The sequence below is a fragment of the Tinamus guttatus genome, unplaced genomic scaffold (genome assembly GCF_059628265.1).
Source record: "Tinamus guttatus ecotype Peru unplaced genomic scaffold, ASM5962826v1 Tinamus_guttatus_pri_ptg000093l, whole genome shotgun sequence".
Lineage (NCBI taxonomy): Eukaryota > Metazoa > Chordata > Aves > Tinamiformes > Tinamidae > Tinamus > Tinamus guttatus.
In genome coordinates this window covers 327,293-354,188 of record NW_028288627.1, presented here as the reverse complement: position 1 = coordinate 354,188, position 26,896 = coordinate 327,293, and the positions used below count along the sequence as shown (strand labels likewise).

At 55.9% G+C, this 26,896-nt stretch overlaps 1 protein-coding gene across 1 annotated transcript; it reads left to right on the top strand.

The window, feature by feature from the left end:
* The first annotated feature begins 3,820 nt into the window (after positions 1 to 3,820).
* Positions 3,821 to 25,250, top strand: TECTA (tectorin alpha). The gene is made up of 24 exons (XM_088520592.1): positions 3,821 to 4,352; positions 5,850 to 5,914; positions 7,476 to 7,609; positions 8,391 to 8,675; positions 10,495 to 10,632; positions 10,832 to 10,997; positions 12,840 to 13,252; positions 13,462 to 14,032; positions 14,563 to 15,155; positions 15,739 to 16,312; positions 17,107 to 17,717; positions 18,060 to 18,621; positions 18,994 to 19,193; positions 19,995 to 20,378; positions 20,636 to 20,922; positions 21,026 to 21,306; positions 21,500 to 21,610; positions 21,978 to 22,180; positions 22,498 to 22,661; positions 22,771 to 23,019; positions 23,581 to 23,743; positions 24,124 to 24,211; positions 24,776 to 24,892; positions 25,050 to 25,250. The coding sequence occupies exons 2-24, from the start codon at positions 5,851 to 5,853 to the stop codon at positions 25,148 to 25,150; spliced, it is 6,459 nt and encodes a 2,152-aa protein (XP_088376718.1). The 5' UTR covers positions 3,821 to 4,352; position 5,850; the 3' UTR covers positions 25,151 to 25,250.
* Positions 25,251 to 26,896: the final 1,646 nt, after the last annotated feature.

Genomic DNA, 26,896 nt, shown 5'->3' with positions numbered 1-26,896 from the left:
TGGGAAGAGCCAGTGGAAGCACTCAGCGTCGTGGCAGTGTGCACTGGAGGTGGAACGGCTGAGGTGGCTCTCCTGGGAGAGAGTGAGCCTAAAGCTGATGTTTTTATGTGTGTTTCTGTTGCACCAGAGCAGAAATTTAGCACTTTCCCCAGCCTGTGACTGCGAGGTCCCTGCCTAAGTTCTGAACTAGGGAAGTTCTGACTCAGATCAGTTTATGGAAGGTCAGTAAATGAGCAACTCTTCTCACGTTTATTGTAAAGCAGCTTTTCCCCCCCTAGATCAGCTTTCCCCTCACGCACCTTGTAGGCATTGTGTGCTGCTGCTTGAATTAGCCCCTCTTTTCTGCCTCCGAGCAGATTCCCTTTCCCTGTGCTGCGAGACCCTCGTTCCTTTCTATCTCTTGTAAATCAGACAGCCGTTTCACTTGACTGTGTCCCACCTGCCCTGCTGTCACCCTGACAAGCTGAAGACTTTTCAAATTCCTTGGTTATTAGCAACTGCATAAAAAGTTTGTCGAGCTGGGCAGCAAGGGCTCTAGTTACACGTGAACTTCTGACCTTAATTTTGAAGCGTTCTCAATCCCACGTGCACTTTCTTTCCCGTGATGCTTTTGTCCCCATCACTGAGCTCCTTTATATCCTTGGAGTTGTGTGTTTCTCTTCTTCATATTTTACCTAGATTGCGGGGTGGGGTAGGACGGGGAGGGCGTGAAGTGTTATCTCGTAATCTTCAGGGTCAGGATGTAGGATCCGTTCGGAGGAGACTGGTTCGGCATCCAGGGTAGTGATGAAATGGGAGGATTTAAGTTAATTATTTGTGCCTCATCCCCCTGCCAAGAGATGTACATCTGGTGGTGTTGCTGAGATGAGCAATACGAAACAGAGCAAGAGTCGGCAGCGCGGGTCTGTGGGACCCTGGTACCCATCACGCAGAATGGGGAGATGGCAGCCGTGTAACATAAGATGATGCTTTTATAAGCTAGAGCTTTACTGAAGATGTATTTTCCATTTGGGTAGTGAAAGGCGTTTGCTGCCTTATAGTGGAACTCTAAAGCCAACACTTATATATGATATATACATACGTACGCATAGGAGAAGTTGTGTTTAATAAGATATTTTGTTATAAAGCAAAGTTTTATGAAGATATGGTTGTTTAATATTAGAAGCCTATTTCTCCCATTGACCTCCTGTTTAAGTACATTATCCATCAGTTGCTGGATGTTTACAGGTAAGCGACTGATGCAGGTACTAGGAAATACCTGATCTAATTCTATAGAGCAGTAATTACCTATGTGGGTATATTTATGGCACTGTAACTGGTATTAATGAGATGCTGTAATTATTGACCAACTTTTTCAGCGCAATTAAATGTCTCAGTTCCCGAGAAGGAAATAAACAAGGTCAATTAAAGAATCGAATGGGATTTTAAAGAAGGACCAAATATGTGCTTGTAAGTTTGTTTGCCTGCAGCAAGTTACGCTTGTCTGCATGGAGAATGATGGTGTCACCACGCTGGCCCTGAGCTCTCCGTAAGTAATGGTTTGCTTTGCAGCAGGCCTGGTGGAGAGTGGAAAATGGAAAAGGCAAACGCTTCCAGGCATTCCAGGCTGGCACGTGCTGCAGAGCCGCTGGAGATGAGGTGTGAGCACCTAGACCGTATCCCCTGCTCTGCCCAGGGCTGCTAAATCACGGTACAAATGTCGTGGTCTTGCCTCTTCGTGAGGGGAAGGGCATTTGTGGGCAGCGTTGTAGAGCCGTCCACCTTCTCTGCGGCCAGCAGAGCGTGCGTCGGGCGAAACCCAAAAGTGCCAGGTGGGTTTGAGAAGGAAAAGGCACGTCCCAAGGCCGCGTCCAGGCGCGTGGCCTTGGGCAGTGCCACAGCGTGTTCCTGGTCGGCTCCCTTTTCATATCTCAGAGCTTTTGGAAAGGGTCAGGCCTTCGTGCGATGTTACCCCTTCGTAAGGGACCGAGTCCTGGGGAGAGGGCTCTGGATAAGGTGGCTGCGTTGGCACAACGTGGGTGGTGGGAGCCCGGGAGCACTCTGAGATGGCAGGGGAAGTTCAGTTTAAATCTCTTCCGTGCCATAAAGGTCTGCATCCTCGGTTTGTCAGAAAGCCCCTAGTTCTGTCGTGTTCTTTGGAGAAGGCAGAATAGACTTGCGAGCTTCTCCTGCTTTTGTGTCCTTTTATCGGAGCGCGGCCTCCGTCAAGAACCGTGCTGTTGTTCGTGCTAGTTCATGCACAAAAGGCCGCCACAGGCAGTTTGCGCAGTGGAAAAAGCACCTGGTTCACAAGGAATTAGGTGACAGCTATATACCAAAGTACCACACGGCTCTGCACAGCAAGAGCAGCTGCTGCGCCGCTGTGTTTTCGGGTGCCCTCCTCCTGAATATCCACGTTTCCAGCAGCCGTAACAGCCGGATTGCTCCCCGGCACCGTTGCGAATACGTGCAGCGTGGCGGGTGCTCGTCCTCTGCTCCCTGGGGTGTTTGTAGGTGCTTTTAGGTGCTTTCCTGGGGGCTGCATGCATGCATCCTGGTGGTAGATGGTGCTGGGTCGGCGGTGGCTCGGGAGCCCTCGACGGAGCCGTGCGCCGTTGTGCCCCGTGCCCCGCGTTTCGCCCTCGCCTCCTCTGGTCTGCAGTCCTAAAAACGCAACGCGCCGGCTCTGCCTCTGTCGGTTGCCATTTTTTGCTTGTAATGGGATTCTCTCGGTTCCGTGCGTGTACAGGTTTGAAATGCAGGCGATGTGCAGAAAGCAGGAGGCTCCCGACGCAGCGGGGCAGGGGCTTTCACCGTCTTGGGCCTCTGTCTCTGTGACTGCTTTTCTGTGGTTACTGGAAACTTCAAATATAATTTAAACATGAAGTTCTTTCTATTCTTGCACTCTATTAATTATGCATCCGTATGTAATTTTAAAGAAAAAGGAAAAACTGTAAGTCCATCTCTTTTTTATTCCTGTTTCTCTCATGGGGAATATGCTTCCCACAATTTGCCTTTGGTTTGCTTGCAGACGTAGCAGTGGAATTCAGGCCAATTAGGTAATCGGTTTGGATCGGTTCAATAAACTTATTTAAATTTTTGCACAAAAAATAAAGGTTTCCAGAGTTTTGTGGGCGCTTTCTTGCTTATTGCAAGGAAGCTTTTCCCTCTTCCTCACCCCCACATTTACGCGCACCTCTCAGAGAGCTAAAACACCCTGTCTCGTCTCTTGTCACTTCTTTTTCCCCAGTGTGACATGGAAGGAAACGTGGTGCTCGAGAAACCACATCGATTTGCCCGGCTCCAGCTCCGTGGGGTGGGAGCATCCCCTGCCAAAAGAAAGCGGCCTCGAAGGCAGCGTCTTCCCAAGAGGGCAGCGAAGCCTCATCGGCCTCAGCCCGGAGGGCCGCGTGCCGCGGGGCTACCCATGAGTCGCGTGCCCGTGGCGCTGCGCGCAGCAGCGTTGCTGTTGGCACGGGCCGTGCGTCCTCGCTGCAGTGCGCCCCGGGCCTGCGGTTTGTCCCTGTGGACCCGACGGTGTCCCGGGCCCTGCCGCCGCCGCGCGGGGACGGACGCGGCGTTCTCCCCGCGGGAAGCTGCAGGCTGCACGTGCGAGCGCAGGCTCTCGTGTTCGAGGTAGTCACCGCTTGGAATTCCCTGCAAACTGGGTGAAAATGCACGGCAGTCCTCCCAGGGGGTGGGAACTGGAGCAGGAGTGAAACCCTCTCAGAAGGTTTGGGAGAAGGTGCTTTATTGGAAAAGTTTTCTTCTTGTGCTAGTAAAAAGCAGAAGGTAAGTTGATTTTCAGCAACTAAAACAAGATTTTGGAGGAAACTTAAGTTCGTTGAAATTTCGTGGCACTGGCTTTGTACTGTGCTTTAAGCCTAGCACTGTTTAATGCTAATTCTGTAACACTATATTGATGCCTTTTTTTTTTTCTTGCTGACACAAAGGAGTAAGGGGCTCAATTCTTCTGAGTTTTTTTTTCCCTTCAGTGAAAAGTGATTCTGAGCAGAACAGCCGCAAACCCAGCTCCGACTAGCTGACATTTCCATCCAAATCTACCTGAAGGGCGAGCGTTTGGGGAAGAAAGAAGCTTCTCTATCTCTTCAGGCCAGAATCCGATCTTTAGATCGACCTGCTGGTTATCAGTAGAGGCAAGAGTTGTGATTGCAACTCAACACTGCTGCAGCCCCAAGACAAGCCTGAAGAAAACGGACTTTTCAATTGCAAGAGCAAGGGGACTGAGACATCGCTTTGGTCATCAGCAGTAATTGGCAAAAGAGCATGGACATGCATTCTCCATTGACATAATTTTCACCAAGCTTGGTTTAAAATTTCAGACTTAATTTCTCCTCTAATCTACAAAGCAGGTTGGTAATTTTTTTCCCTCCATACTGACAAAAATGCGTTTTCGAGTGTGATATCTTAGTGATGCGTTTGCTGTTTTCTGTCGTGTTTCCTGAGCACTCTCTTCCTTGCTCTCGTTCTCCGACCGCCCTATTCTCTTCTGGCCATGCTGTGCCTGCTCTCCGCTAAAGAAGCTGCAGGGACTGCGATTTATGACCTATATGAAAATCTGTTGTCATGTTTTCGTCTTTTCGAGATAAGGGATGTAGCGGAGTTCTTGCAGGGTGAAATGAGTTTTTCTCAGCCCAGAACAAATTAGCTGAAAGCAGATTTTTGCCAGCGTAGTTGTGACTGGAGCACGGCAAAGCACTGGCCAGTGTGGAAGTTGCCCGTCACCCTGTTCTGTGCTTTCCAAGCTCCCATTACCCGGACTTAAGCGTCAGTGCTGGGGCACAGAGGACGTAACGTTCCTCACTTACTTATGTTACTTGTATATTTAGAGTAGTTGGACCTGTCACTGTTCCCAGATTATAGAAGGAGATCCAGAGAGAGAGCGTAAAGAGATGCAGTGTTTTGTGGCAGTTGTGTCCCCACAATTGAAATGTGTGTGACATTTACAGGTTATTTGATACGGAGGCAGAAATGGAAACGCAGGCTATAGGTAATGTATAGATATAATTGGTGTCCAACACTGATCCTGCAATTTTTATTCATGTGCATGCACACGAGGAGGGCATGATTGCTTCCTATTAGCTCTGCATGAGCCGTGCCTCCGTGTAATGAACAGGAGTGAGGAAATCATAGCAGGTACTTTAGCAATATTTCCTATTTGATTAATAATGAGTAACAAATTGTGTCAGACGTGAAAGGAATTCAAACGGGTGCAGGTTTTCTCCTTCACGTATCCAGCCTCATTTTTGTTTCTCTCTATATCATTGACTTCTGTACAGCGGGGAAATTGCCCAGCTGCACAAATGTTTGTGCTCCTTTTACACTAGTCACAAACGTTAATTGCTGGTTGTATTACCAGCCTGCACAAAGGATTCCTTAAAGCAGCATTTGAAGTCCGTAGTGATGTAAGTAACTTATAACCAGCTTCGTTTTTGGAGCAAGGCAAAGCCGTTTGTCTTGAGGTCGGGCAGAGGCACCCCTGTGCTAAGCAGATCACGCAAGAATCTGTTGTGAACTGTTAGGAGAACGGGAGACTGTTAGGAGAATTAGGAGACTACTGAGAGATGGGGCTATTTGCAAAACTCTCGGCGTGAAATTAACCCCTCTCCTGTTATGGCAGGGGCTTGCTTTGACAGTACCTGTGGGGCAGTGTGCTTTTATCACCAGGGAGCTCTCTCTACGCCACATAATGAAGTCAGCACTTCAGGCGAGGGATCTCCATCTGCGAAATGCCCACGTGAACTTTAGGCAGCTTTAGGACGTGGTTGCTCTAGGTGCCACCCGGGCTTTGCTGGAGGATGTGCTGTCCTGCCAACGTGATGCGTGTCTGGCTTGTGTCTTCCCTCTAGGATGAACGACCGAATGTTGCTTCGGACCTGGGTGGCCCTCTCCGTGCTCACTGCCTGGCATGAAGGTTAGTACCTCCGACCGCGGGCACCGCTCGTCCCCCGTGACGGGGAAGCGCTTGCTCCGGAGCAGTGCCGTGCCCAGGGACCGCACGGGGAAATCCACTCGTCCCCTGCGTGGGAGCGAGCGCGACGCCAGGTCGAGGTCAGGTTTTCCTTTGGGGTTGGAAGGTCTGCTGGTTTTAAGGGCGAATGCAACGCGTGGGAATTGGTGAGCGGCTGTGGGTAAGCACAGGTGCCAGCGTGGAAGAGTGATGGAGCGCGTCGCGGGAGACGGATCGGCAGCCTGCACAAATGGGCCTCGCTTCACTGGGAGCCGTGAGGCAGCGATGCCTTACATTAAATGAGGACCTGGCAGGCTGCTTGGTGAAGCTGAAAAAACTGGCAGGACGCAGGGGCTGCATAAGTGGTTGAGCTCTGTGAGCATTTACATCTGTGAGCGTGTGTGTGGGCACACGAGGCACATGCAAGACGTTGTGGTTGCCTTGCCAGTTGCTGCTGTAAAATAGGACTCAGGGACCTCTAGCAGGGAGCCGAGAGCTACTGGGGACAGCTCTTTTAGAAACCGTGGCTGTTTCTTTTCTTTGTAAAATGAGGCCGGCAGTTCCCCCGCGAGAAATGCCACCGGTGGTTAAAACTCCGTGTGGGCAGGGGCTGGCGAGCTGCTCGGGCAGGAGGGATGCATGCAGAGCTGCAGCAGCATCCTGCTAGTAACGCTTAAGAAGCTAACGCTCAGCAAGTGCTTGAGATGCACATCTGGAAAAGGAATTAGACCTACGGCTCGTCTAAGCCCCAGTTAGACCTAAGTCTAAGCCCCAACTTGTAGCCGGGGACAGCTCAAATGGCTCCAGAGCAGGGAGCTGCAAGACACTCCTTTGCCTCTTTTAAAGCTGTGCTTGGAGCAAGTTCCCTTCAGCAAGAGGCCTCTGGAAGCCGCAGGTTAGGACCTAGAAAATAAAAGCAAGTCCTGAATTGAGCTAAACAGAGGGCGGATTGTTCCGAGCGCCGTCGCTCACGTCACCCTCAGTTGTGTATCGCGGGGACAATGCGTTTCTGCTCTACATCAAAGAGGAGAGGAGGGGGGAGAGCGCAGCCGAGGCCCCGCGTCCCCGGCGAGGGAGTCGCTCCGGTAAGGAGCTGGCAAGACGGGACAGCAGGTGACAGAGACCAGGCAGGGCCGCCTGGCAGGGGCGTCTGCCCTTGGAACGCGCGCGCTTGGGAGCGGCGCCGAGGGGAGGACACTTTTCAGTCCTGTAGAAAGCCACAGGCTTGTGCTGAGACGCATATTCTTAGGAGGATTATGTTTGCTGGCAGTACCTTTCAGCAGAAATTTTTCGGGAAATGTTGGAGTGGTCACGTCGCCGTAAGCTTTAACCCAGGAAGGGGTGTCCGGGGCGGTGAGCGGGGCAGGCTCGTGCGCAGGGCACAGCAGGGCCGTGCTCCCTGCTCTGCAGAGGCAAGGCTGGAGGTCAGAGCTTTGGTTCTGGCCATTCCAGGGGCCGGGCTGGGCTGTGTCCGCAGTCAGGAGCAGGCCCCACATTGCCATAAGGACCGTGCCTCTCCTTTCAGCTCACGCCACGACGAGTCTGTATCCGTTCTGGCAGAATGACACAAAAACGCCCAAAGTTGATGATGGAAGCTCTCCTGAGATTAAGCTCTCTGTCCCGTTCATCTTCTTTGGATCATCGTACAGAACCATTTATGTAAGTGGTGAAGCAACTTTGCTGCAGATTTCCTTTTATTCTTTTCCTTGCCATTAGCAGCTGCATTTTAAACACGCTTTCCCTGTCATCAAGAGTTGTAAGATTTATTAGTACCTACCTGACAAGTTCTTAGATTTCATGAACTGATAGGTTTTATGATTAAGAAAGTCAAAGGTATATTTAATGGACTAATGTTCATGGGGAAGGAATATAAAAGGCAATAAATTGTCTTTGTAGGTGATTAAATGGTGCAGCAAAGCTAGGGCCTTGACACAAGGAACATTATTCCTGTTACATGACAAGAAACAAGAACCTGCAGAGACCCTCAAGAAAAAAAAAAAAAAAAAAAAGCAGTGATTTGGACCTTCATTTGGGCGCCCAAGAAAATTATGGACCAGGGCTGTTTTTAAAGGATATCACAGCACAAGCCGGGCGAGGGGAGAACCGTCCCTGCCAGGCAGTACTAAGGGCGGATTAACGTGAGTACATAAAAACTGAGCCTTAGGCGTTAGCCCAAGTCAGCACAACCAAGCCGCGCTCCCGAGCGAGTCCGTGTTTGTGGGCGCTAACTCCGTGTGCACAAGCAGTCCAAAGCAGCCCGTCAACCCAGCTGAGGGAAGAGGCCGAGGTGCATTAGCTGAATCCCGGCCGCAGACGCTCGGGCCTGCTCGCAGACTCGTTGTTAGAGCCAGCCCCTGTCGGGAGCTGCGTGTCCTGCCGGCCTGGCAGCCGTGTGGCCGCTGCCCAGCCTCGCTCACACGGACCTGCCTTCTCCCCGCAGGTCAACAACAACGGCGTCATCTCCTTCAACGTGCTGGTGAGCCAGTTCACCCCAGAAGCCTTCCCCCTCTCGGACGGCCGGGCCTTCCTCGCTCCCTTCTGGGCGGATGTGCACAACGGCATCCGAGGAGAGATCTACTACAGGGAGAGCACAGACCCCGAGCTGCTCAGGAGAGCCTCCAAAGACGTCCGCAAGTACTTCAAAGACACGTCCTTCTCTGCCACCTGGGTCTTCATTGCCACCTGGGAGGAAGTCACCTTCTACGGAGGGAGCAGCACGACTCCGGTAAGGGCGGAGGGTTGTGCTTCTTGACTGACGCTGTTGGATGTTGCAGTCTGTGTCTGTGAGTGCGTTTGGTGAAAGAAGAACCCACGAATGACCAGGAGGTTAATGAGTCAGGAACCAGAAACACAGATTGTGCTCCCTGCCTCTGACATGGGCTGCGTTGAGACCTGAGCGAGTCATTTCTTCTGCCCGCTCCTCGGTTGCCGTTGTGGCAGGTGAGCGTGGCAGTCCTCTCCCACGGCAGCCCCTAAGGGCCTTGCTCTACGCTGCAGGATCCTGAGGATAAGCATCCTCTCTTTGGTTTTACTGTGCTGCATGCCACAAGCAGGCTCTGATGCTGGGTAGGAGTTTTGGCTCGATCGTATTGGATAATTTCTGCCTTGCTACGTGACCTTTGCTTTGTCTCTGTTTCTGCATTGGTAAAACAGAGCTATTTTTGCACAGGGCTACAGGGACCTTGGAAGTGCCAAATTTTATTAATGGAACATTAGCTCGGGGGCTTCTCCGTAGCTGGGAAAGGGGAGATTGATGCCCTTTGCTGTGGCGTGAATCACTCAAAGTTCACACCACTAATCTCCAGTCGCTTTCTCGAGCGTGATTCAGTTTAAAGGCGACTTATTGTGGCAGTAATGCAGCCTGGCCGTCGGGCGAGTGTTGCTCAAGGCTGACTAGGATGTGATGCAGGTCCGACTTTTGCACCCTTAGCTCAACTTCCAAGGCTACAGCAGCCTCAAAACAAAGCTTAGCAGTTGCTTTCTCCTTGCAACGTTGGGGAATGGGTTTTTCAGGATCAGTGTGCAAATTGTGAGTGCCGAGAGCTGGCGGCTTCTGTCTTGAGGAGTTGACTCTGATAAACAGTGCTGCTCTTTTCCATTTGTTAGAGAGGCTTGAGATTTAATGCATATTTTTTTCCAGTTCTGGCAGTGCTCACTGAAAAAAATATATATATATATTTGCAGACAGCGAGCAATACAGAGATTCGCATATTGCCTGAAGAATTACATTTGCAACACAATGCAATTTATTTTGTTATAGAGCAGCCTTCCCGTTCGATAGCCACCAAGGTGCCTGCTTGGCACGCGGAATAGCACGATGCAACTTAAGGAGGAAATTGTTCGCAATGCAGAAAAGCTGCAGAAAATTCTTCAGCTCTATTTTGAACAGCAATTTTGCGAATTAAGGGGATAAAGTTTTTCACCTCTCTGTACAACAGTAGAAGTGAAGAGTTTAATTTTACGTTGCCTTCTGGCAAAGCACCTCTTTTTTGCCTGAGACCCGGGTTCACAGTTGAGTGAATGTCTGTGTAATATTTGTGTCTGGAAATGCAGAGTCATTTCAAGTGAAAGGAAGAAGGTGATGAGCAGATTTGGCAGGTAGCTGTGGGCTCCGCTAGCTAAGCACAGCAGCATTTCCTTGGGTGTAAGACACGGCAGACTTTGATGCATGCTGCCCTTAGCAGTGCTGTGGAATATGAGCACGGAGGGGAACCCAGGGAGATAACTTGGTGATGAGAAAAGCCAGGATTGGGTAACGGGAAGATAACAGGTTGTAACAGTCCAAATCCTGTATTCCGTGAGCTTAATCTCATGCTGCCATCTATCGGTGTTAAATTGGACCGGGAATGTCATTGTCCCTTCCCGGATGGAGGGGATGAGAGCAGCTGGAGTCACATCAGGAGGGAGAGCGTATTTCAGGATCTGCTGCTTTTCCCTGCAAGGCTCCCGCCTCCTGCCTGGGCAAACGAGGGATGTGAAAGAAGGGCAGACAAACTGTCTGCAAGAGCAGTCTCATCTTGTGAATCTCTTTGTGTTCTCAACAGGTGAACACTTTCCAAGCTGTCCTCATCACAGACGGCGTGTCTTCCTTTGCCATATTTAACTACCATGAAATCAGCTGGACTACAGGGACAGCCAGCGGAGGGGATCCTCTCACAGGACTTGGTGGTGTGATGGCCCAGGTGAGGCTTTTGCAGAGTCACGGATCTCTGGTGACCACCTAGTCCATCTTGCTTAATCAGGATCAAAAAGAAGTTCCTGAAGATGCTCTTTTACCCTGTTCAGTATTAATTTGGGGCCAGGTGGGAGGGAAGAACAGAAGTGCAATGTTGTGCTTCTCTAGCAAGGCTGACTGATAAATTTTGATCCCTGTCTCTTTAGGCTGGATTCAATGGAGGAAATATCAGCAATTTTTTCAGCCTCCCAGGCTCCAGAACCCCAGACATAGTTAATATTGAAGACACAACCAACGTTAACGTCCCTGGACGCTGGGCTTTCAAAATAGATGGCAAAGAAATAGACCCGGCTCGTGGCTGCAGTCTGAGAGGTAACAGAGAAATGTCTTTGGCTTCATAAAAAAATTGTAGCGCAGAGGAGTAAAGCATAACGGGACTGTGAAGCTTAACAGTGATGTGCGTGCCTGCTCTGGGCCGCTGCTCCATTTGTATTTCCTTGTATGCCAAGGAAATCCAGGGTTACAAGCTCCCTTTTAGGTGCAGTCAGGGGGACTGAATTGTGTGACCAGGATTTGGGTCCTGTCTGTGTCTCTGGTTTGCTGCATGCCCCAAGCGAAGTCACCCCTGGCTTCCAGGAGCCACCAGTGCCAGCTGCATTTCCCTCTCCAAAGCGGCAGGAATTGCAGGTTCTCTGAGTGCATGCAGCGAAATTCAATGGCCCTGCAGCGATTACGGTGACTGTGCATGTGTCACTGACGGTGCAGAGCTATAAGGAGACTAAATGCATGCAGTGGTGCCGAAGGGACTTTGCTGCAGGGAGATTATTGCATTACCATTTGACAGATGCAGCTGTCTGGAGGGTCTGCTTTGCTTTGGGAGCGTTCCCAACGAGAGTGCCTTGTCGCTTGCTGCTGGAAGCCGAGGTGCCACCGCTCTGAGGCGTGTGGCTTCTTCACAGTCGGGTTTAGGCTTGTGCCGAAATGGCCCGCTCTACCCAAAGGCTCGTACGGATCCAGACGGATCTAGCAACATCTAGTGGCTCCCGTGAGCTAGCAGTGCCCGGCTTGGCGCAGTGCTGCAGCCTGTGCCTCGTCCTCGAGCCGAGGAGGGCTCTGCACGCACCCGGCCCGGATTGCCTGCGTTGGTAACGCCCGGGGGACAGCTCGTCCCACCGCGAGAGGAGCCGCCGTGCGAGGCGAGGACCCCACTTCACTGCCCGAATCGCACGCACTGCGACAGCTGGGACAGGTCTCCCTAGGAGGAGACAGGGCACAAAGCAGCTCCCTGTGCGGGGGGCCGGGAAGTGCAGGCGAGGTAGAGCAGGCAGCGTGCAAAGTGAACCCCGGGCCAGGGAGGGCTGTGTAAGACAACCATCTGCAGGGCAGGCTGGCGCTCACGGCGCTCGCCACACTTCGTGCTCCGGGCCTCGCTCTGTCCCTCCTGTCTCGCGCTAGAAAAACCTGAGATTCCCGTTACGGTTCCTGCCGTCCTCCCAGTTAGCTCCTTCTCTCTCTGTTTGTTTTATTGTCCTCTCTGGTGTGTGGCATGGGGGTTGGTTACGAACAACTCTTTAGTTTCCAAATAAATAGAAACATTTTTTTAAATGGAAACAAATTGACTTTGGTCTGTTTATGGCAGGATGATCTGTGACCTGCGAAGTTATGTGATGAGTCATTCCAGTTGCAGAAACAAAGTTATAGAACGGTGCAATTACAATGGCAGAGGTGGAAATGGCCTCCGAAGTGCGTATGCTTGCAGTCCAGTTCCCCTTTGAGAAAAAAGCATGAAGAGCTCTTGTTTGCTGCAGAAATGACCAGGCATCAGGGTAGCATGAGCCAAAAATGAAAGGAGTAGCCTAGCAGTTTCCTGACCTGCACGGTGCTGCACAAGCTCTGATTCACAAAAGCCCTCAAACCGTCTGCTGAACTTCAGACACAGGGAGGATGCAATTTGACTCGAATTGCACTGAGCCTATGCTTAAAACTAAGCTTGTGATTGTAGCATTTTGCTAAATGGCTCCTGCTGGGAGTCTCTGTTTGTCACAGTGAACTTGTGATAAGCACTGAAGGAAGATGCTTAGTTGGTGGCCTTGACTGTGAGGCTGGCTAACCTCTCCGGGGGATGACATGGCTCAGTTTGAGTGTCCTCTAAGCTCAATGACAGGTCCTCTGATCAGAAAAGTAATGCAATGTTTTTTTTCTTTCTCTTTTCAGGGCAGTTTCTTCGTCAAGGAGAGATCTTCTGGGAGAACTCAAACTGCACCACCAAGTGCCGCTGCCTGGACTTCAATAATGAGATCTTCTGCCAGGAGATGGCTTGCGGCCCCTTTGAAGCGTGTGAGCCGAAGATCAAGTTCTTCCAGTGCGTGCCCGTGGAGAGCAGCACCTGCGTGGTGTTTGGAGATCCCCACTACCACACGTTCGACGGCTTCCTCTTTCACTTCCAGGGTTCCTGCTCCTATCTCCTCGCCAGGCAGTGCTGGCCAGGGTCCAAGCTGCCCTACTTCAACGTGGAGGCCAAGAATGAGAACCGAGGCGGCTCCTCCGTCTCCTGGCTGAAGGATATCTTTGTGGAGGCTTATTCACACAAGATTGTCCTCCCCAAGGGCAGCTTTGGGAAAGTAAAGGTAAGAGTCCTGCCAAAAGAGAAAATGCCTCAGGTCTGCTCCTCTGGGGCACGAGCTGGCTTAGCTGTGGCCAAGCCACAGGTGAGGGCCATGCTGCCTCCAGAGCACAGCCCTGAGGCCATCTTCTGCGTGCAGCTGCTGTCCGTGTCGTAGCGCGAGGTCTCTGCTGTTTTGCACAGTGGTTCAGTCTTCCTGCTTTGTTCCCACAGGTCGATGGCTTGGTGACCTCCTTGCCCGTCTCCCTGAAGCTGGGTGCAATCAAAGTCTACCAGAGCGGCTTCTCTACGGCCCTGGAGACTGATTTTGGCCTTGTGGTGACCTACGACGGACAGCACTATGCTTCCATCTCTGTCCCGGGCACGTACATGAATGCGACGTGTGGTCTCTGCGGAAATTACAACAAGGACCCCGAGGACGATACCCTTCGCTCCGACGGGCGCTTGGCGGCGTCCGTGCTGGACCTGGGGGAGAGCTGGCGCGTGTCCCACCCTGAGCGGAGGTGCTCCCCGGGCTGCCTGGATAACTGCAGCCTCTGCGACGCGGCCCTCGAGGCGCTCTACTTCAGCCCCGACTACTGCGGCTTCATCAACAGCAGCAGCGGGCCCCTGTGGGAGTGCGGCGCCGTGGTGGAGCCCACGGCCTTCGTGCACAGCTGCGTCTACGACCTCTGCGGCTCCCACAGCAACGGCACCGGCCTGTGCCAGGCCATCCAGGCGTACGCCCTCGTGTGCCAGGCCCTGGGCATCCCGGTGGGAGACTGGCGCACCCCGACGGGATGCGGTAAGGCGGTGTGTGCCGGGCTGGAAGCCTTCCCTTCGGGAGCGGGAAAACGGGCTGGGGGCTGCTGGAAGCTCCTGGCGGAGCAGGAGCAGGGTGTGAGATGAGGAGCAGAAGGAGGAGGGCAGGGCGCCAGTGGGTGCCTCCTGTCTGCAGTGCCAGGGAAGGGCAGTGACTCAGACATGGAGAAGGGAGCTGTACCTGGCTCCAGGGGCGCGTGGCCGCCACAGTGAGAGCCCGAGGCTGCAGAGAGCGGGGCTGGCTAATGCACCACTTCCAGCTGTTGCTTTGAAGCGGTTTCAGCCACAGGTTGTCCTTGCTCACGGTGGTAAATAATCACTGCGGTGGGTCAGTGCTGTGGGGTGCTCTGGAGGAGCCTTCGCAGCTGGGGAGATGCCCGAGGGAAAGCAGGAGAGCGCAGACCCTTAGGAAGGCGGGTGTGCGGGATCGCGTTGCGGTGCTGACGATGCAGGCCCTGAGCTGCGCAGTCACTTTGTGCCCGTGTCCTTTCTGTCCCCGCCGGGCCCCTGCAGCGGCAGCCGTGCAGTGCCCGGAGTTCAGCCACTACTCGGTGTGCACCAGCAGCTGCCCGGCCACGTGCTCGGACCTCACGGCGCCGCTGGCCTGCGGCTCGCCCTGCACCGAGGGCTGCGAGTGCGACGAGGGCCGCGTGCTGAGCGCGGAGCGCTGCGTGCCCGTGCGCGAGTGCGGCTGCGACGTCGCCGGCCGCTACTACGCCATGGGCGAGTCCTTCTGGGCTGCGGCGGACTGCTCGGTGCAGTGCCGGTGCGAGGACGGCGGGGAGGCCGCCTGCTTCAACACCACCTGCCAGGAAGGAGAGGTCTGCGCCGTTGAGCACGGCTACCAGGGCTGCTATCCCCAGCGGGAGACCGTGTGTCTCGTGGGGCAGAACCAGGTGCTGCAGACGTTTGACGGCGTGACGTTCCCCTACCCGCTGGAGCACTCCTACACGCTGCTGAAAACATGCCCGGAGAGACCGGACTTCATCGAGGTGGACATCAGCCAGAAGAAGCCGGGATCTGCTCCTAACGGGCTGCGCGCCCTGCGGATCCAGGCCGTCAGCCAGGAGGTCAAGATCGGAGGCACTAGCCCTTCGGAGGTGAAGGTACGAGGCGGGTGTGAGTTTGTGCCGTGTCATGGTGTCCTTTCTGGGAAAGCCTCTTCCCCCTCGGAGCTTCCTGCTGCCAGGACACTGTATGTCGGGCTCCCAGCTCCCAGCTCAGCCTGCCCTTGGTCTCCGAAGGCCCCGTCTGCTCAATGCCGCGTCAGTGCGGACAGCGGGTGGGGGACTCGGCTGCAGAGCAGCAAATCCTGGTGTCCCTGTGTGCCAAAGAGCTGGATTTTAACAAGTATTTGTTCAGGCATGGGGATGGTGAGGCTGGCAACTGTCTGCCTGCAGACCCTGTCTGCTCTGAGCAGCTGCCAGGGCTGGGGGCACGCAGAAAGTAAATCTACAGGGTTTATACTGCAAACCCTGGGTTTTTAATTAAAAGTGCAGTTGCCTGCAGAGCCAGTGGTTTTGCTGCTGTTGCAGTCAGCAAAATGCCAGTGGAAAGAAGGAATATCCCTAACGGAATAGTTTGTGCCCTTTGATTGCTGCCCCTATTAGCTTGCTCAAAGCTTCAGCAGCGCGATACAGCTCAATACACTTGTGTTGTCAGCTAGATGGGCTTCTCATTTTTTTGCAGGTGAACGGCTACGACGTGGAGCTGCCGTATTCCCACCCTTCGGGCCGCCTGGAAATTTACCGTAGCAGGAACGGCACCGTGGTGGAGTCGGAGGGACTCCTGAGCATCCAGTACTACGACTCGGGCCTCCTGGAGATGCGCCTCTCCACCGCCTACTTCAACTGCACCGGAGGCCTCTGCGGCTTCTTCAACGGCGACAGCAGCGACGAGTTCTGCCTCCCCAAAGGCAAGTGCACGGACAACCTGGAGCTCTTCCTGGAGAGCTGGACCACGTTCGACGAGATCTGCAACGGCGAGTGCGGGGACCTCCTCAAGGCCTGCGGCAACGACTCAGAGCTGCTCAAGTACTACAGGAGCCGCTCCAAGTGCGGCATCATCAACGACCCCACCAACAGCTCCTTCCTGGAGTGCCACGGCGTGGTCAACGTCTCGGCCTACTACAGGACGTGCCTCTTCCGCCTGTGCCAGAGCGGAGGCAACGAGTCGGAGCTCTGCGACTCCGTGGCTCGCTACGCCAGCGCCTGCAAGAACGCCGAGGTGGACATCGGCCAGTGGAGGAGCCACAGCTTTTGCCGTGAGTGCAGAGCATCTTTAAGTGCCTTTCTGGGGGGCTGGAGGGCACGCTGAGGACCCGGGGTCTTTTCCTCAGGGGCTTTCCGGCGTACAGACAAAGGGATGTCAGAAGCTCGCTAGAAATCCAGCATTTATGGCAGTGCTAGGTGTCCAAAATCACCGATCTGAGGAGGAAGAGAGGTTCCCAAAGACTAGAGATCTGGAGCAATTTGCTTACTCTCATTTTATGATGATGGAAGCTCAGGCATGGAGAAATCTAGTGGACTCTAGTGTGACTTGCACTTTGAGTGCAATGTTTTGAGCCGGAAGGCAAGAAGGCATCGCTCTCTGTACAAGAGGTGTTATCTAAGCGATGCCTTTGCCTGTAGAGACAGATTTCCCAATTAAGTAGTTTGATGGTGGCGTTTCACGAGATATCAGGAGTTTTATGGTGCTGTGTAGGAGCGTTACAGAGCCGCAGATGGTTTCTAACAATACTGCAAGCCATCAGCAGAGGCTAATTTGAGGAAGGCATCGTTGTAGCGCCGTAAACTTGCCGCTGATGTGAAAACATTCATAACTCAGAAGCAAATGTGATAAAGACACAGTGCAGAAGCAGGCAGTAGGTGGTGGAGGGGTCTCTGTGTCAGTCACGGAGATTTCCGAGGCGCCGGTCAGGGGCTCTGAGGCCAGGCCTCCCCCTGCTCTCCTTCCCAAGCCAGTCGGTCGATCCTTGCCTCGTCCCGCGTTCTGCGCCCGCTCCCTCAAGGCCGCGAGCGCGGCTGATGCCAGGCGCTGTGTTTGCTCGCCCTGCAGCTCTGGCGTGCCCGGAGAACAGCCATTTCGAGGAGTGCCTGACGTGCACGGAGACCTGCGAGACGCTGGCCGCGGGCCCCGTGTGCGCGGACGGCTGTGCCGAGGGCTGCCAGTGCGACGACGGCTTCGCCCTCCAGGGCGCCCGCTGCGTCCCCCGCAGCGAGTGCGGCTGCAGCTTCGAGGGCCGCCAGCTGGCCACCAACCAGAGCTTCTGGATGGACATCTCGTGCCACTTCCTGTGCTACTGCAACGGCTCCGACAACAGCGTGTACTGTGAGAGCGTGCCCTGCAAGGAGGACGAGTACTGCCTGGAGGAGCACGGCCTCTACTACTGCCGCGTCCGCACGGACGCCTCCTGCATCGTGTCTGGCTACGGGCACTACCTCACCTTCGACGGCTTCTCCTTCGACTTCCAGAGCAGCTGCACCTTGGTCCTTTGCACCACCATCTCCCGGCCGAGGTCGGAGAGATCGGACACCTTCCCCGCGTTCACCGTCACCGCCAAGAACGAGGACCGGGAGCCGTCCCTGGCCCTGTGGGTGAAACAAGTGGAAGTGGAGGTGTTCAGTTACAACATAGTCATCCACCGAGCCTACAAATACACAGTGCTGGTGAGTGCTGGGGGAGAGGCGCTCACCCCTCGCTCGGGAAGACAGCCCGGCCACAGTTTGGGAGCAGAGGGGTATTTCCATCTGAGAGATTGTTTTCACCCCCATCAGCCACAGCTCCCCTAAGTCTTTAGCATTTCTGTTCCCCAATTCTTTATGGATTATGAACTTTCCGCAGGGGAAGGGGAGTGGGGACCATACTAGGCTGTTACATGGGACTCGGCTTTTGGAGGGGGACCGGACTGGGGACTTTGTTTTGGCTGCTGCCCTTCGGGGCTGGCGGGGTGCCCGTGCGGCAGCGCCCATGGCCTCGGCTTACCGGGCACCTCGTTTTCCTTCCCGCAGGTTAACAACGAGCGTCTCTACCTGCCTCTGAAGCTGGGCCAGGGCAAGGTGAACATCTTTGCGTTCGGCTTTCACATTGTGGTCGAGACGGACTTCGGGCTGAAGGTGGTGTACGACTGGAAGACCTTCCTCTCCGTTACGGTCCCGCGCAGCTTCCAGAACCTGACCTACGGTCTCTGCGGCCGCTACAACGGCAACCCCGAGGACGACCTGGTGGCCTCCAGCGGGCTGGCCGCTGCCGGCGTCACCGACTTCGGCCAGAGCTGGGTCAGGCGGGACACGTTCTGCCAGGTGGGCTGCGGTGACCGCTGCCCTGCGTGCGGCAAGGTGGAAGGCTTCTGGAAACCCCAGCAGCTGTGCAGCCTCATCCCCAGCCAAAGCGGGGTCTTCGCCAAGTGCCACAGCAAGATCAGCCCCGGCTTCTTCTACAAGAACTGCCTCTTCGACACGTGCATCGACGGGGGAGCCATGCAAACGGCCTGCAGCTGGCTGCAGAATTATGCCAGCACGTGCCAGACCCAGGGAATTGCCATCACCGGCTGGAGGAACTTCACCTCGTGCTGTAAGTGCTGCCATCTAGCCTCTCTTCCCTAGACGCGTCCCTGGGGCTGTCTGTTTCGGAGCTAAACCCTGAGGCAGAGCCAGGTCTGCGGCCTGCAGCACTGCCAGGCGATCGGGTCCGGACACTGAGGTGTCGGAGCTGGAAAGGATGCGGGAGGTGCCAAGGGGCTCTGGGTACATGCACACATGTGCACCTGCGGGGCTGGAACCACCCCCTGAGCATTTCTGGTATCTTGGCAAAGATTAGAAGCCAAAATGATACCTGGCTGCCCAAAATGAACAGTGCTACTGGTTGCCAAGCCACCTGGAGAGGTTGTTTTTGTGTGTCGAGCTAATTCGTGTCTCCCTGCTTTCCCCCCTCGTTGCCTCGCAGCCGTCAGCTGTCCCCCCAACAGCCACTACGAGAGCTGCGTGTCCCTGTGCCAGCCCCGATGCGCCGCCATCCGTCTGAAAAGCGACTGCAGCCATTACTGCGTGGAGGGCTGCCAGTGCGACCCGGGCTACGTCCTGAACGGCAAGAGCTGCATCCTTCCCCACAACTGCGGCTGCTACTCGGACGGCAAGTACTACGAGGTGCGTCCGCCGCGCGCCCTCAGAGCTGGCACTGAATGGCAGACCTGGGGGCGGCTCGCGCGTTGCCCACGTGAAAGCTGCACCCGTGGCAGCAGGGGTTTTGAGTCCCCAGACAGGCTGACGTAAGGCCAAACGCGGGTCTAGACACGCCTGGGCTCCGTCACGGGTAGCCTAGTTTGGCCTGCGAGTGTCTCACGAGGGCTGCCAGGGAGATACAGCCTGCGCAGGATGCTGCTGAGAAGGGTGGCTACCACGTGCTGTGGGTGTTATTTTCCTGTTGATGATGTTATGCGCACTGTTTTGTCAGCGAGCCAAAGAAACCAGTTAAATTATTATTATTCTGTGTAATTACCCCAGTTTTCTAATATGGGGACCTAAGTTGATCTGGGTTTGGCCATCAGGGCACAGAGAGGTTGTCCAGGAGCTATCCAAAATACTGTTTATTGTGTGCATGCAAGAACTGAAGGTGGTTCCTGTGGGAATGGAAATTTGCCGTTTCTTTGCTGTGGCAGAGCAGCAAGGATTTAGGGCAAATTCACTTGCCGTGGCCTTGTCCTTGGCTCGCGTCTCTGCTCGCCCGGTGCCCGCTCTGCCTTTTGATGTGGCCGAGGAGAGGCAAAGAGCATAGGAGAGGCTGTGCAGGACAGACCGGGACCCCTGGCGCACGCCCTACAGTGGGTGCGACGCAGCGAGGTCGCCTCTGGCTGGCGTCCGCGCGGGGTCCTCCGAGAGGCATCCCCCGCTGTCTGAGACCATCACATGGGGTCCTGACTGCGCCGTGTCCCCCCCGCTGCCTTCCAGCCCAAGCAGCTGTTCTGGAACGGCGACTGCACGCGCCGGTGCCGCTGCTTCCGGCGCAACCTCATCCAGTGCGACCCGCGGCACTGCAAGTCGGACGAGGAGTGCGCCCTCCGCAACGGCGTCCGCGGCTGCTTCAGCACCAGGAGCTCCTTCTGCCTGGCCGCGGGCGGCGGCGTCTTCCGCACCTTCGACGGGGCCTTCCTCCGCTTCCCGGCCAACTGCGCCTTCGTGCTCTCCACCATCTGCCAGAAGCTGCCCGACTTCTCCTTCCAGCTCATCATCAACTTCGACAAGTGGTCCTCGCCCAACCTCACCATCATCTCCCCCGTGTATTTCTACATCAACGAGGAGCAGATCCTTATCAGCGACAGGAACACCGTCAAGGTAAGGTCTTGTCCCGAGCGTCGGCCCTTCCAGAGCAGGGCTGAGCCCTCAGGGAGACCAGCTCCCTGAGCAGGAGGGAATGAGACTGGCTTTTGGCTCAGCCCCGACTTGGCAAAGGGGCTGCCCAAAGAGGTGTGGTTTTCTCCCATCCGGGGCACTGGGAACTGTTAGCACTGATGTTTTCAAGCGACTTCTGCTTGCTTTGGGGGGCAGAGGCTGGAGCAGAGATGTCATCTTTGCACCCTTTCCCAAACCAGGTGAATGGCAGCCAGGTGAGCGTCCCCTTCGTCACTGGGCTTTCCACCAAAATCTACAGCTTGGAGGGCTTCCTGGTCATCGACTCGAGCCCTGACATCGAGATCCGCTACAACGGCTTCAATGTCATCAAAATCACCATCGGGGAGCGGCTGCAGAACAAGGTGTGCGGCCTTTGCGGCAACTTCAACGGCGACCGGACTGACGACTACGTCACCCTGCGGGGAAAGCCTGTTGTCAGCAGCGTGGTGCTGGCCCAGAGCTGGAAAACCAACGGCATGCAGAAGAGGTGAGCTCTAGGGAGGCTCTGTGCTCGGGTGCTCAGCACGGGCAGGAGCAGAGGGCTTCATCTGGGCTCATCCGAACTCCCGTGTTGCGTGTCTCACCCGCAGCTGTAACGAGCTGCAGTACTCCCAGTACGCCGCGTCCTGCGACAACGTCCAGATCCAGATGCTGCAGAGCGACAGCTACTGCCTGAAGCTGACGGACATGAAAGGCTTCTTCCAGCCCTGCTACGGCCTGCTGGACCCGCTGCCTTTCTACGAGTCCTGCTTTCTGGACGGCTGCTACAATCACAAGAAGATCCAGCTCTGTGGCTCCCTCGCCGCCTACGGAGAGGCCTGCCGCACCTTCGGCATCCTGGGCACCGAGTGGATCGAGAAGGAGAATTGCTGTAAGTGGCTGGGGGGTCTCCAGCGGTGCAGTTTGCTTTCAGGGAGGTTTTTTCTAAGACTCATGCCAGGCTGACCCGGGGTGGAGAGGGACAGTCACCATGGCCTCGGGCGGGCTGCTGATGGCGCGCAGAAGCGTCCACACTCCGGTCAGAGAATGAAGGTGCCGTTTCTCGTGCCTCTTTTCCTCTTTAGCAGGAGTGGTGGAAGACCCCTGCGTGGGCGCCGACTGTCCCAACCGAAGCTGCGAGCTGGACAACGGAGGGGAGCTGTGTGGCTGCATCGAGCCTCCGCCCTACGGAAACAGTGAGTCGTCCCGGTACCGGGCCGAGTAGCGTGGCCCTTTTGGAGGCAGTCGGACAGCAGCGGCTGGAGCAGTGGGGGTGCTGGGTGTCGGGATAGCAGCTGGGCTGTGCTGCAGGGCCACATCTCTGTCCTGCGTCTGAGCGTGTGCGCTAAGTCTTCCCTGGAACAAGTGGTCAGTGGCACGAGCACCACCTCTGTTTGGACACTCAGGGGTGTTGTTATTGCACAGTGCTGATTTAGGAGATGGGACCCCCTTGCCCTCCTGCAGGAGCAGCTGATTCCGGCAGCTCTAAGGAGGGCGGGCGAGCAGGCCACGCTGGTAGCACTTTTTGCGGAGCTTCTCATGTCTCGTTTTACCCTTCTCTAGACACACACGACATCATTGATGCTGAGGTGACCTGCAAAGCTGCGCAGATGGAAGTGTCCATCTCGAAGTGCAAGCTCTTTCAGCTGGGCTTCGAGCGAGAGGGCGTGCGGGTCAACGACCGCCACTGCCCCGGCATCGAGGGGGAGGATTTCATTTCCTTCCAGATCAACAACACCAAGGGGAACTGCGGCAATGTCGTGCAGGTGCAGCGGCGCTGGGAGCGGCGGGCGGGCTGCTCACCGCCGGGCACGGCTCTATGTGGGACGGGGCCAGCAGGGCTGGAGACAGCGTGCCAGGGGGGCTAGTTCAGTGACCCGTGGGCTGGGCCAGCGTAGGAGGGGGCAGCCGTGCGGGAAGTGACCCTCTTGCTGCTGTTGTTTCACAACCCTCTGGCAAGGGCCCGCAGTGTCCTGGGGTGGCCGAGCCCACTGCTGCGAGGCTGATGTCAGGGCTGAGGGGCACGTTATGAGTCGGAGAGGGAGCCGGGAGAGTGACGCGGCTCCGTTGGCCTCCTCCGCAGTCTAACGGCACGCACATCGTGTACAAGAACACGGTGTGGATCGAGAGCGCCAACAACACAGGCAACATCATCACTCGGGACCGCACTATCAACGTCGAGTTTTCCTGCGCCTACGAGCTGGATATAAAAATCTCTCTGGATTCTGTCGTGAGGCCAATGCTGAGGTAAGCGTGGTGGTGAATTGCCCATCCCAGCCTTTCTCCAAGGGGTAGGGGAGCAGCACGGGCTGGTGAGTTTTAACCTTACTCTGAGCTTGTTTTCTTTTCATGGCAGTGTAATTAACCTGACAGTCCCGACCCAGGAAGGCAGCTTCACAACCAAGATGGCCCTGTATAAGAACTCGTCCTATAAGCACCCGTACCGCCAGGGCGAGGTCGTGCTGACCACCCGGGACGTGCTCTACGTGGGGGTCTTCGTCGTCGGAGCGGACTCGACCCACTTGATCCTGACGCTGAACAAGTGCTACGCGACGCCCTCGCGGGACAGCAACGACAAGCTGCGCTACTTCATCATCGAGGGAGGGTGAGCTCCCGCAGAGACGCTCTGTGGCTTCCGTTCATTCCTTTTCTTGCCAGCTATGAGCATGTGCAAGGGAACTTGTAAAAGCTGGGGGAGAAATGGCAAAAGGAGGGTGTCAGGCCATCATCACGACATGAGGTGGGCAAGGGACAGAGTCGAGGGCTGGCTGTTTAGGAAAGCGACAGGTACAGGGGTCATTGCTGGTGGGGGAAAGCCAAGCATTTCTGGACTAAGGGAGGGAAAGGAGCTCGCCAAGTCCCCGCAGCCCCAGAAGTGACCTGGAGAAAGCTTCCTATATTGCCAAAGCCACAGGGAAATGAGCTGTTGCTACTGAGTGTGAGCACAAACTCAATGCCACAGCAGTGTCACAGGGATGCAGAGACACATAGGCAGGTGGCACTGCCACCACCCTTTTGCGATTTGCTGAAATGAAGTGCTGCCACGCTCGTGTGGATGAGGGCACTTTATTGGCATTGCTTGTGGGAGCGGGAGAGGGGCGTTAGAGGGACGGGTGACAACACAGGTGCTGGAGAGGAGATGGGAGAGCATGAGCCATTTGTGCAGGTGCCAAAACATGAAGGACAACACCATCGGCATTGAGGAGAACGGGGTGTCCCTGACTTGTCGCTTCCATGTCACCGTGTTCAAGTTCATCGGGGATTACGATGAAGTTCACCTCCACTGCGCTGTCTCGCTCTGCGACTCAGAGAAATACTCCTGCAAGATAGTAAGTTTGCCAAATGGTGAACATCTATTGAGCCTTTCTGCACTGGGGAGAGATGTCCCTTGAGGAAATAGTCCTCTATAATAGCCAGCTTGCCAAACACCCCTTGGCGCACAGGGGAGCGGGTGTGCGAGCCCCAGGGGAAAGCGCCAGAGCTTGGTTCTGATGTGCAGGAGACGTAGCCTCGCGCGGAGGCACAGAGACTCCCCTTTTCTCCTGGTGACAGGAGCGGGCATTGGCTATGTACGGTCATGTACGTGGCCCGAGCCCAGGCACAGAAGTCGTGGAGCTAGGGGGACAGGCACGGGGATGGGCTGGAGGGGCGCAGGGCGAGGGTGGGCAGGGGCCGCTGGTGACTAAATGTGGCTTTTGTTCCCATCTAGAACTGCCCTCAGAATGGCCGCATGGCCAGGGATTTCACCAAAGAGCCCCAGGAGCAGATCCTGTCGGTGGGGCCGATTCGCCGCAAGCGTAAGTGTGCGTGGCATGGCAGCCAGAGCTGGGTTAGTCCCGTCCAGCGCGTCGCTGCCGCAGCGCTCCGCACAGGCCGGAGCTGGGGCCCCGTCTCTTGGCGCAGCTGGCCCCTGCAGCCGGAGCCGCTGCTGCGCACCCATGCCTGGCGGGAGGCAGGGCAGGGCAGGGCAGCTCGGAGCGGGCTCCGGAGCAGCCCTGGCGCAGGGCTGCGTGCGGGTGCGGGAGCTGCCTCGCCCAGCCACGTGGTTAGGACTAGCCGAGTGAGAGGCGGCAGTCCCAGGACACCAACCGCTCCTCGCTCTGAGGAGAGCCCCACTAGTGCCCGGGGACTCGAGGGGCTGCTGCGCAGCCCGGTGTGGGAGTCCTCGCACACCCATGTGCCATCCCTGTCCTGTTTACCAGAGAGGGAACTCTGCCCAGGGGACAGGAGGGCTTCAGAGGGTCTTGCAGCACAGCCAAGGGAGCGGGTGTCAGCAGGCGCCCCAGGGCTGCCCAGCGTCTCCAGGAAGGACACAGAGTCAAGGTGTGTTCGCCAAGGACATGGCAGGGTTGTTTGTGCAGGGTCGGACTGGTGCGAAGACAACGGAGGCTGTGAACAGATCTGCACGAGCAGGGCGGACGGGCCCCTGTGCAGCTGCGTCACGGGGACGCTGCAAGGGGACGGCAAGAGCTGCAGAGGCAAGTCCTGCGGAAGGGACGCGTGGGGCGGGCCCAGGTGGCACCCGCTGTTCTCAGGCTGGCGAGCTGTGCACGGCAGGAGGGCTTTCGAGGCCGCTGGCGGGGGTAGTGCGCAAGAGCGGCGAAGCTCACGCGGTTGCTGTCGCTCTCTCTGCAGCTTCCAGCTCTTCAGGGGAACCCCGAGCCTGGCTCCCTGTGCTCGCGGCCACCCAGCTGCTGCTGTGGCTCTGTGCGTGTCACTGGGACTTGACCTCATAAGGGATGTGCGGCTCTGCTGCCCGGTCCGGTACTGTTGTTTCGTACGTCTGAGTATCTGTAGGATAGGAGCAAGGGCCCCCAAGCAGTAAACCAACCTCTGACTCGCACCGCTGCCGGCCAGGAAGAAGGAAGGAGTCAACAGGAACGGCAGCAGGATGCAGGCTGGGAAGGGCACAGAAAGTGTCTCAAAGAGGTGATGGCACGTGATGATTTCTGGAGGAATGCTGGACCCTGCTGATTTTCTTGTGTAGTTTTTCCCCAGGTTGTCTCTCGTGATGGCCTGCATATCTGATGGTGTTTGTGTGGGGTGGTAGGGCTCTCTGCCTGGGATGTCAGGGACATCCAAGTTCCAGCTGGCATCAGGGTCCAGGTGTTCTCTATGCCCGCGCTGTGGTGAGTCAGGTAGTGGCAGTGCCCTTTGAGCGAGTGGAGTCATCCTGAGGTGCGTGTCCCAAGGCAAGGTCTCCATGCTTGCGCACGGGATTCAGTCATATGTTTGGTGACACTTGGGAACTGCAGTTGGGAGCAGTGAGCTGCAGCAGAGGGTCCCTAATGTACCTGACCACAGGCCATGTCCCCTCCCGCTGACCTGGGAGGCCACGTGTCTAAACTTTTGAAGGAAGGAGCCCTTCCTTCCAAAACTGTGCCTTGTCCCAGGAGTAGATGCCTGTGCCTCCACAAGAAGAGGTGCGGAGCGGAGGGAAGCCCTGCTGTCCTTGAGGGATAGGAGCTGCCACGGTGTCCTCAGGGATGTCGGCCCCTGGCAGAGTGAGAGCGGGTCCAGTTTTGGTGATGCCGGCGGGAGAGTCGGGAGTTGGCTTGGTGCGCCCATAGGCTTGGGGGCCGGTTCTTTTGCTGACATGTTTTGTGTTTGTATTATGTGAATTGGCTGAGTGAGAATAAAACGTGTTGTAATCCTTCCTAACAGTGTGTCGTGTGTGATGCTGTCAATGGTGGCTCAGGCAGTCGGCAGGAGGAGGGCAGTGCCGGGGGACACGAGGAGCGGGGTGCCAGGCGGGCGGTGCCGACGCCTCTGAGGGAGGGACCGGGACCGGGACCGGGACCTTGGGTTTTGGTTGTGGGCTGGGAGAGGGGGAGGAGGGAGGCAGGTGTCCTCTCCCTTTGGGTTGCTGTGCGCACATATAGGGGGTTGGGGACCTCAGGGTCTTGCCTGTGTGCAGCCTGTTAATGCTCTCTGTTTCCTTCCTTCTGCCTGCTCTTGGCAACCCCTGCGGTGGAGAATCGGAGGAGGTCATCGCATCCCAGGAGATGAACTGGATCTGCGAAGGATTCACCGGTCCGTACGAGGAGTTGTGGCATCACACGGTCAGAATGAGGCAACGCAGCGTTCGGCTCCCTGCAGGGACGACAGTGTGGGATGTGCAGGTCAGTGACGGTCCTGTTCTTTGCTATTTTGGAGTGTGAAAAAGCTGGGAAGTACTGAATGGCTTTTTATGTTTGTGTCCTCACTTTGGTGGCTGTCAAGGCTCAGGGCTTATCTTCGTAGGGGTGAGAGTTGCTGTGACGGAGCCTCACTCAGTGCAGCGGGTAGGCTGAGGGCTTCATGCTGCAGAGAGGCTCTGCGGGCGGCAAGCACAGCGAGGTGGCACCGGCCGTGTGGAGCAGATGTCCCTGCCGGTAGCTGTGTGGAAGGGGAGCGTGACAACAAGGGTTGTGTGGCCGCCAGGGAGTAACTGAACTTTGGCATTTTGGTGAAGTGTGGACAGGAGCTCTGGGGAAGGGCCC

What these genes read in the sequence shown, in the direction of transcription:
- TECTA (XM_088520592.1), top strand. Translation starts at nt 5,851, where the DNA reads ATGAACGACCGAATGTTGCTTCGGACCTGGGTGGCCCTCTCCGTGCTC. An exon ending in AGAAATACTCCTGCAAGATA is followed by an intron (nt 23,744 to 24,123) that starts GTAAGTTTGCCA and finishes GTTCCCATCTAG; the next exon opens with AACTGCCCTCAGAATGGCCG. An exon ending in GGGGCCGATTCGCCGCAAGC is followed by an intron (nt 24,212 to 24,775) that starts GTAAGTGTGCGT and finishes TTGTTTGTGCAG; the next exon opens with GGTCGGACTGGTGCGAAGAC.